The 10,232-nt window shown below is 44.5% G+C and overlaps 1 protein-coding gene across 2 annotated transcripts in view; it reads left to right on the top strand.

The window, feature by feature from the left end:
- The first annotated feature begins 839 nt into the window (after nucleotides 1–839).
- The window catches only part of EFNA5 (ephrin A5), a 267,542-nt gene continuing 258,149 nt past the window's right edge, over nucleotides 840–10,232 (top strand). Inside the window, exon 1 of one of the 2 annotated variants that reach the window (XM_016221973.2) lies at nucleotides 840–1,280. In XM_016221973.2, the coding sequence (XP_016077459.1) occupies nucleotides 1,156–1,280 (125 nt within the window). In that variant the 5' untranslated portion in view covers nucleotides 840–1,155. The remainder of the gene's footprint in view (nucleotides 1,281–10,232) is intronic. The other variant, XM_016221972.2, reaches the window with a different exon arrangement.

The raw sequence follows: 10,232 nt of genomic DNA, 5'->3' as shown, positions 1-10,232 counted from the left end.
ACTTCTGAGAGCTCACTGGCTCTTGGCACTGCGTCTGGGGGCTCGCTCTTGCTCCCGGAAGGCGATCGGAGACTGACCTCAGCTCATCCAGGAGTTGGAGGGATTCATTTGAAAGTGATTGTTTCCCCTCCCGCGCTGCAGCCGAGCTGCTGGGTTGGCGTCGCCCTGCCGGTTCGGGCATCCCAGCTCCTCCTCTCCGGCTGGCTGGTAACCTCCGCTCTTCATCTCCTTTCACTCGGGTACACCCACACCCGGCCGAGGACTGCACGCGCGAGAGATCCCCGAGGCCGGCGCCTGCGGTGCCGTCTCCCGCCGCCGCCCGACTCCGCCGCGGACCTGCTGGAGGACACCGAGAGCCAAACTTTTTCTTTCTGAGGTTTGCGAGGCGAGACCCGCTCCTCGCCAGCTGAGTTGCCGCTCCACCAGTTCCAGGACGCCGGCGGGGCTGGGTCTGCGGCTCCGGATCCCCACCCTTCCCAGCGCACCGCCCCGAATCCGCAACACCTACGACTCCTCCGAGATTTCCAGGGGTTGCCCAGTTGAGGCACAGAGGCGGCCACCAGCGCGAAGGCCCCCCTCGCCCCCACCCGCACGGAGCCCTCCTCCTGCAGTTTCCCACCGGCCGCCAAAGTAACTTGGAGCGGAGCAGAGCGCGGCGCGCGAGCCCTGGGCGGCGGCGACCCGTGCGGCCCGCGGCGCCGACGCTGAGCCGAGCCCGGCGGGCCGGTGTATGTCTCCCCGCGGCCGCGGCGCGCAGCTCCCGGTGACTGTGCAGCGCGCGCCGCCGCCCGCCCCGACCCGCGCTGCCGCCGCTCGGCCCGGCGCGCACCTCCCGCTCCCGGGGTGACCGGCCGGCCGCCGCCCGCTCGCATGCTTCTCTCCATCTTGTGATTTCTTTTTTCCCTCCGACCCCTCCGGTGGGGGGTGCGAGTTTGTGTGTAGCCCCTCCACCCCGCTGCCTCTTTTCCCCTCGCCCTCCTCAGCGTGTGGTGCGCCTTTTTTTTTTCTTTTCTCATTCCCCTCTTCATTCTTATTTATTCATATTTATTCGGCTCCTGCGCTCCCGCTCGCGCTCGCTCCTTCCCTCCCTTCTCCACCGATCCCCGGTCTCTCCCCGGAGTGGCGCGTCCGGGGCTCCGCCGCTGGCCAGGCGTGATGTTGCACGTGGAGATGTTGACGCTGATGTTTCTGGTGCTCTGGATGTGTGTGTTCAGCCAGGACCCGGGCTCCAAGGCCGTCGCTGACCGCTACGCCGTCTACTGGAACAGCAGCAACCCTAGGTAAGGCAACGGGGGGCCAAGAGTCGGGGCTTCCCGGGCCTCGGAGTCCGGCGGAAGGAGCCGCGGCGGCCGCGGGGGGTCAGCGCGCAGCGGCCGCGGGCAGCGCGCACCCTCGGAGCCCACGTCGTCCGGGCGCTGACGGCTTTCCAGGCGCCGGCGGGAAGCGCTCCGGTCGCGCCGCCCTTTGTTAAGCCACCAAGGAGAGGCCGGGCGCCCACGGGAGTCCCCGGGTCTAACCAGCCCGGCCGCCTCTGCAGAGAGCGAGGAGACTCGGGAAAGGCTGGAGCCGGGTAGTCGAGGCTCTTCCCTGCTTACCCGCCGGGGCGGGGTGGCCAGCATCCCGATACCCGCGCAGGGCTTGGGCACCGGCAGCCTCGGGCGCGCGCCGCCAGGAGCTCCAGCCTCGAGCGTGGGTGCGCAGGGATGGCAGGGAAACCCGCCAAACATCTCCAAAGTTTTTTGTTGTTTTTTTCAAAATTTTTTTCCTTTTCTTTTCTCGGTGCGCTCAAAGAGCGCGCGGGCTGGGGGGAAGTGCGGGGGGCTGGGAAGCGGAAGCTTTCGTTATTTTCCTCTTTAACTGCAAGGAAATTATCTGGCCCCTGGGTCAGTCTGGTCCCGGCGCACTTGGCAGTGGAGAAGATTCTCCCACCTCCTCCACCCCTGGGTGGGCTCAAGGTGCCAGAAAGTTTGATCTCATGCAGGGTTACATCATACGTGCAGAGCGAGCTGCTGGAGTTGGCGGAGCAGGGGCGAGGGAGCCCTGCGCCCGCGCGCGGCCCGGCGGTGTGCAGCCGGAGGAGCGAGCTGGGTTCCCCCGGACCCTTTGCTGCGGTCTCCGAAGCCCGCCCTGCACGCGGGAGGCTGGAGGTGGGCGCGGGGGCCGCCCGAGCGAGGCTGCTGGACCGCGGCCACCAGCGGACGCCCCCTGTTCTCGGACACCGAATGTGGGGTTGGGGCGGGTGTTGTCCAGAATGCCGGGCGGACCCCTCCCGATGCGGAACAGCTCCACTCCGAGCCCTACTTTCTCCCAGGCCTCTGGGCAGCAGCCTGCCCCCCGCCCCCCGGGTCCAAATTGCTCTGCCTCTCTGGGACCCAGGCCAGCTTCCAGCTGTGGGCTGGCCTCGGTGCCCGCCCAGGAGGGAAACAGCATCGATTATACCCCAAATCTCAGCTTTTCCCCCGGGCTGCAGTGGAAGTTGGCAGGAGAGTGGCGGGATTCCGAGGGGAGAGTTCATGGTTGCTGCGCGCCCAGCTCGCCGGGGGAGAGGAGTCTGGAGGGCGCTTCCAACGCCCCCCGGCCCCCGGTGGACCTCGCCGCGGCCCTGTCGCCTCGCGCTCTCAGGCAGGCACGGGAGGGATTCCCCACTTGAAGTAACGTCAGCTCAGGTGCAGATGGGCAGATCTCCCCACTAGCGGTCCACCGGATTCGGAAGGGAGAAAGAATTCCCCGCGCCCTGCTCCCCCAGGAAAGATAGTCGCACCCAGGTAGCCCAGGCCCTGATTGCTCGCCTGGCAGGATGGGAGACATCCCAGAAAGCCTGGTTTAAAAAAAAAAAAAAAAAAGTCTTGTGGAGGTGGGTGGTGGGATGGGAAGCTATTTCTTCTTTGACATGCCACTTACCACTATTAGGAAAAGAGAAAAAGAAGCCATCCTGCCAGAGGAAATGCCTTTTATTAAAGCTGACAAGACAAATAGAGCAGGCTTTCCAGTTGTGATGGTGTGAAAAGCAAGCCTCATTATGCTGGTTGATTTTATTTCCTTTTGGGCTTTATTAGACAGCACCTAAAAGGGAGGAATCTGTATTTTTAAACTTGAGCGCCTTATTAAATGAAATAACAGTGACATTGGTGAGTTGAATTTGGGACATGTTGCTCCTGGTCGTCTTTTCTTTCCCATTCCAAACTTCACAGTGTGACCTTTTCCTCATTAATTTATTTGGATACTTGCGTGTTCCGGTCACCTGGGGTAAAACAGAAAGGATCAGCCATACCCCCCCTCTGCCCCTCCTTCTTAACCTGCCCAGCTCGTCTGAGTTAGCGGGAGGATATTTTATCACAGGTTATCTGTTTTATGCTTTGGATACTGTTGTTTGGTTTAAGATTAGCACCTTGATTTTTGGTCACAGGTCATGTTTTTGATAGGTATGCCCTGCCTGCAGAAAACTCTTCTGCTCAGGTGCCAGGGTACCTTTGAACCAGCTCAGATGGAGTTAAATCTGTAGAATTTTTAAAGTCCAAGAGTGTCTATCCTCAAGTCAGTGTTCTAATTTGAGGTTTGTGGAAGTACTTTTGTATTTCATCATTATCAGTTTGATAATGTTCAGAAGAAAGAATGATGGGTCTCCCTTCCCAAGAGATCGTGCACTAACTTTAGTATTCTTAGGGGTTTATGGATTTATTTACCTTCCTATGTTATTACACTAAAACTTACTTTAAAAATAATGTCACTTTATAAATCTGGGTGGCAGGTTTATCTCTGAAATGTTAAATAAGATGGTGTTTTTTAGATGCATTAAGAAAAGTCAGCTGGGATGTAGTTTAAAAGGAGCCAAATGCAAAATAAGTAATTCAGAAGTAAACTACGGTTTATCACAAAAGATAGTGAAGAAGTATTTTAGAAAGTTTGCACCGGTTAACTAGCTTTTATGAATTCAGTGTTTTACATTTCCTCTTCATATATGTTATCATCACAAAGGTACTCTAACCATGCCTTTTGGTTTTACATAAATCCTATCTTTTAAGATTTTGCCAGACTAATAATATAATCAAAAGACTTCAGTCTTTTTTTTGGGGGGGGGGGAGTAGAAAACTTTAATTGCCACTTAAATTGATTTTTAAAATTTTTCTCCTAAAGACTTAAAGTTTAGTGGACACATAAGCTGCTTATGATACTGTGCAAGTGAAGTAAATATATTTTAGCTTACAGGAATGGACTTCAATTTAAATTTATGTTTAGATAAAATTAGAATTAAGTATTACATCTTGATCACAGTGTTTAAATTCTTTATATTGTAACTTGTGTAGTCATAGGAGTTTATTCGCTACATTGGGTTTCATTACTGACTCCGTTGATACCATAAGCATCCATTGATTTAGGTTCATAGAAAAAAAAAAATTAAACTTATTTGCTGTCAGATAGCTTTAGTGTTAGAATCTATCTTCTCAGGTATTCACTTCTGGGAAGTGGATGCTCAATTTTCAAATGCTGATAACTTTTTAGTTGCCAGAATTTATTGGGCGGTGGGCCAAACTAATTTCATGTGTTGAATTGGCACAAATTTCTGAAGCAGCAACTGAAAACTATCAGTCTGAATAGAAGTATATGATAACATTTGCCTAAATGCATCTTTCATATTTTAAAAATTTGAAAAACTGTAAGTATGAGTTTCACTTAAGTAGTGAGAGTAATAGAATGATCCTGTTAATGTTATGCTGAATTCTGAACTGGCTTGTTACTAAGTAACTTGGAGTAATGAAAATCCAAATCAAGGAGAATGTAACTCTTTGTCCTTGATTTCGTTAAGAATGTAAAAAGCTTCTAAATGACTTTAAAGAAGACTTTTAGTAATAAAACTTTATTTACTTCTCCCTTAGTAGCTACTCTTATAAAGATGCAAATGACTCAATATTAAGAACATCCCACTTAATTTGAATGAAGCATGCTATAAACAGTTTGTTGCTTCCAGTGAGATTGTTCTTTTAAATACTCTGTATATATTGAAAAGTTCTTAGATTCTTTCGACCAGTTGCCAAAATGATGCTAGGATAATTAAAGATGTCTTCTCCTGGTTGGCGTGAATGGATGGAATAGTGGCAGATACAACCAGCAGACTTTGAGAATACTGGTTCTTCTTGCATAGTGCCTCACTTCTGCTGAGGTCTGAGCGTCACACGTTTAACATGTTGTTCTCTGACAAGGAAACATACCTCTATAAGTCATCCGGGATTTACTAAAATTTAACCTAATCATATGTTTTCTTTGGGCTTTTTCAATTCTTGTAGGGACTTGTAAATTAAATATTTAATGTGAGTGTAGCAGGTAACTGACAACATTTAGTTTTGTTACCATGTAATCTTGAAGTTGTGAAAGTGATGTGAATTCTGGGTCAACACTCCCAAATCTTCTAGCTGTGTAGGTCAAATGTATATGGCTATGTAGAGAGAAGTAACTTTTCCTAATAATAATCCCTGGGTATTTTTCCTCTTTCAGAATTCTCTTTTTTTACTTTTTAAAACCTGACCCGTCAGTGTTTTAATATACGTATACCAGTGTGCCAGCACGGTGCCTTTCCCACTGACAAAGAAATGGAATCAGTTTGGTTTAACTCTAAGAATTTGTTTTGAGGAAAGGTGGAAAGTTGATTTTGGTTTTGAATAACTTTTATTACCAGACTTGTAAAGGATTAACTTTGTTTTGGAATTTTCAGTGTTTTAAATAATATTGTTATATGTTAGAAACATAAAAAAGATCTTCAAGTAAAAGGCATTACTTAGAATCTCTTAACTTTACTAACTCTGAGCCTCCATGTAATATATCAGTTTAGTAGATGTAATGAGGTTTTATTATTTTGATATTTATTTATATCAGAATTTATATAAACACCGGAATAAAAATAAAGCCGTATGATGGAGATTTATATCTCATGTTTTTACCCTTACCCGTTTAGGAGACCTGAAGCAAATCTTCCTTCTTGTCCCCTATTTTATCTAGATACTTATAAAAGAGAAGTATGCTTCTTGCTTTTGGACAGTTTTCCGTAGAAGTTTGAAAAGTGAAGTTAGCTACTGAGATGTTACGTTTCATCCATTTTATGCATTTTGTTATATATTCATAATAAGCTATCGGAAGTAGTCACCTGTCTTTAGGTGACTGTAACATCAGTGCTAATTGGGACACACTTGTGTGTACAGTCTAATTGCGCATTTCCAGTGTGAGACCAAGGTTAACAAACTCCATATTATTAAAAGAATCAGAGAGCGCCTTCGGTAGTTTATTGCCCCCTGTTAGTTGATTTTAGTGGTATTATCTAAACCATTGGTTCACTGAACGAATATCTTCTTGCCATGTGTCTCCTGGCTGATAATCGATGGCATTAGAGACTTCCACCTTTGAACGTGAAGGATCAGGTTGGGAAGGAGCACAGTTAGTTATTTGGGGGCAAATTAAGCTTGTGAATTTCTTGCCATTTAATCCTGCAAGATGCCTTCTGAACAGGGATTTCATTGCATTCTGTCCACTGGCCTGATTTCCTGTTGGATGGGGAGAGATAAAGATGAACGCCTCCTTTTCTCCCCTGTTGCTATGTACCAAGCAAGCTACCAGCTTCATGCTGGGCCAAGAAAATGAATGAATACAATTAGTCCTTCAGGAGTCCTGGTCTCTGCAAGCCTGGGAGAAGTATGTAGCACAAGAATGTACCTTTGAGAAAGAGTAAACATTAAAATATGAAATGAACAAAACATAAAATGTTAAGAACGGCATTTTATGTAGGGTAGCATTTGGTCTATTGCTTTAGTATCCTGCCCCTACCCCCACACAATATAAATCATTGAGCCACTGAACCTTCATTTTTGTGTTTGTTTTGAGTGACTTCCAGCATAGCAATGACGATTTAAAAAGCCATGATATTTTAAGTAATGAATCAATCTATGTTGACTGATTATATATTATCAACTTTCTTTTTAGAAACAGTGTGCAAACTATTAAAATAGCAGCTCTGATTAGAATGTCCATGTTGAAAAGTGAGCCTGTATGTCCCTAAGCACGCTGAGGAAGGCCCTGGCCACTTACAGTGGATACTCGGTCGGGATCAGTCTTCCAAACTGAGAAAAAATTGCCTTTTGATCATTTGTGACGAATCACACCTTCAGATTCAGGTTTAAAAACCTCAAAGAGGAGTATAAGAAATGAGGTATTAATGTTGACTTTTAGTAATGCGTCTTAGAATAGTGGTCTTAGCTAAACATCAGTAAGTTAACGTTTCTTTTAAGGGTCTGATTTATATTATTAAGTTTATGTTTTTGTCTGCTTCTCGAGCTATATCCTGAGCTGTTTGGTAGGAAAGTTTCTTGTGATTAATTTGAACTTCCAGTGTACCTGAATGGGATCGTCCTCACTACCCGATCTGTTTCCTCTTAAGTTTGTCCGCATTTATGTTTCCAAAATTAAGTCAGTCATAACCAAGGCAGCACAAGTGACACGGAAGCACTTAGTTTAAAATTAAAAAGTAATAATTCAAGTTTTCCTATACCACTACTATTATGCATAGCTTTCACTATAAATTTTAAAAAGTTGCTTGTATCTTAGTGTTTTTAGTCATTTATACTCCTTAATGCACTTTGAAGGATTTATTGTAATTACTGATATCTCCACACTACTTTCTGAAATGTGTGTGGATGCAAACTTTTGATTTTTGAGGCTTTTGAATATTGTTTTCTAACAACGAGCCATCGATTTCAATAAAAACATTATTTTAAAATAGTGAAAACTTCTAGTGAAAGTTACCTAGTTTCTGAGAGACAGCAGTCTACCACAGTGATGGTTAGCTCAGCTTTCATTCAGGTAGGATTCTATCATTTTCAATAAGGAAAAATAAACCTTTGTCATCTTCAGAAACATCCTTCATACAATTGACAGTTGACAGCTTGAAGGAAATGTTACTGTCAGGTCTTATTTTCCACTCAAATGAGAAATAAAAATAGTTTTGAGTGATTTAAAAAAAAACCTGTTTAAACATTATTTCAAAATGTGGGAAACGTTTTTAAATTGTATGTATATGTCATAGACTTAATCTGCCATTTGCTTCAGGGAAGGTCAGCAAGGTGCAGTTCAAGGAGAGACTGTCTAACAGTTAAGTTCCTGGGTGTTTAAAAAACCAAATATGTACAGTTGATGTGTTTGTAACAGGATGTCACCGGGCATTTTTGACGGGATTCTTTCAGAGATATAAGATGTCGATATTATTCCTGTTGTCACTTATCAGGTGACCTGATTTCCATGACTGATGATCGGGACTCCGATGTGAAGCATCGGGGGGAATCTTGGCCATGTGATATCTCGTGGACATGGTTGGACAATCACGTTATTAGCACACAGAGATTAGACCTTTTCAAAAATTTGCTTCGCTGTTAATAATTTTAAATAACTGCGCAGTGTAACCCATAGGTTTCTTTGTGGGAGTGCGTGAATGCATGCTCGGAGATTAGAAAATATGACTAAGTCGTCGTTTCCCAATTTAGAAAAGCTAGGTTTTTGGCTTTCGGTGAAATCAGCGTTTTCTTTTTTCCCCTAGAAGCAGCCATCTTGTTTTAAGACCGATTTTCTTTCATGAAAATGGCCCGGAAATAAATACAGGCGCTAGGAGAGGCCCAAACCCCTTCATAATCATTCCGTCAGGCTCACATCGAAAGCTCTCCCTTGAAGTATTGGTGCACTCATTAAAATGCTGTCTGCTTGTATTTGGTTGGTAGAAAGAAGATGCTTTAACTTAGCAAGAATATATTTTAAACTCGGCCATATTCTATTTTAATGTGAAATTTTGGGCTGTACCATGTGTACATGTGTAATTTTCTCTTGAAGTTTATAACTTATTGTTAATTTCAAAGTAATGTATTAATAGCCCGTATTCTGACCTCCCACCCCCAGATCCTGATTTCCTTTTTCTGACTGTACCAAGTGGTCCTTTCTATTTGTTGGTTGATCCCCCCCCCCAAATTGCTCAGCAGTATCAGGAATCTTTCTTCAGTGAGAGGTATTGATAAAAATGTAGATACCTCTAAAAATGAAGCATTTGGGGAGCTTTAAGATGCATCATATGAAGGCAGAGCCTTTTTGTCTCTGAAATACAGGCTCTCACTATCTCACAGCTAAACCATTCTTGTGCATTTTTATAAAAATTATTTTGGAAGTAAATTCATCTCTGTTATTACAATTTATAAGAGTATATCAACTGAGTCTGCTATATTTTCCACCTTGTTTTGTATTTTTGGATACTTTTGGAAGAACATGTGGCCTAGTAAACGTTACCCAAAATGTATTCTACGCGTCTTGCTACTGCATCTGTTTGATGGTGCCTGGGCGCGTTATTCCCACGTCCTGCAGTAAAACTGAACTTCCTTAAGATTGATTTCACAGGAGCCTGGCTCAGTCCGGCCGATTGAACTGGGCACAGCTTGGGTGCCACTATGTCACAGATTGCTCCTGTTCACGAGAGGGAGGATTTTTGGTGGGTGTAGGCACAGTGTAAAAACAATAAATAAAATATACATTTTAAGAATGAATATATATCTCATGGACTCCTTATTAAAGTCCATGTATGAGTTGACATCTTTTGTACCGAATAGCTTTCCTCTGATATCCATCATCCATTTTCCTTTGACTGCCTGGAGAAGACGTGAATAACTGAATGTTCAAAGTGACCTTCTCTTTTAAATGAACTAACATAACAAATACTTTTTTTTTCTTGCTGATTCTGAGCTGTCCAAGTGTCCATTCTAAGTTTCATTAGTGACTTACTGATATATGTAAAAACTATAGTTAACAATTAGCTCTTGCCTCTTACTTTGAAAATATGTATTATAAAGGTAAATGAAAGCATTTTCTCATTAAAAAATGCAGTTTTGTGGTTGGAATAAAATCAAGCCATGGCTTATTTTGGTTGGATAATTATAGTGCAAATTGTTATCTAGATTTTGACGGTGGCGGATATGCTACTTGGTGTTTCATGTTCCGTAGACCCCGGTGGGATATATGACTTTTTCACATTTACTGAACTTTAACAGCGTGTGCAGGACTTAACCTCCTGGTTGAGTTTTTATAATATTTCATTTTATGGAGACAAATGGGAATGGGAAGAAAGGAAAAATAATTTTAAATATGGGGAAATGATGCTTTGTATTTAACAATTAGGTTAAACAAAGTGGGAGCAAATGGGCCTAGTTCCCCTTCTATTG

This window comes from Miniopterus natalensis, chromosome 3 (genome assembly GCF_054644295.1).
Source record: "Miniopterus natalensis isolate mMinNat1 chromosome 3, mMinNat1.hap1, whole genome shotgun sequence".
In the NCBI taxonomy this organism is placed as follows: domain Eukaryota; kingdom Metazoa; phylum Chordata; class Mammalia; order Chiroptera; family Miniopteridae; genus Miniopterus; species Miniopterus natalensis.
The sequence above is the reverse complement of the archived record's forward strand: the minus strand, read 5'-3'. Positions and strand labels throughout refer to the sequence as shown.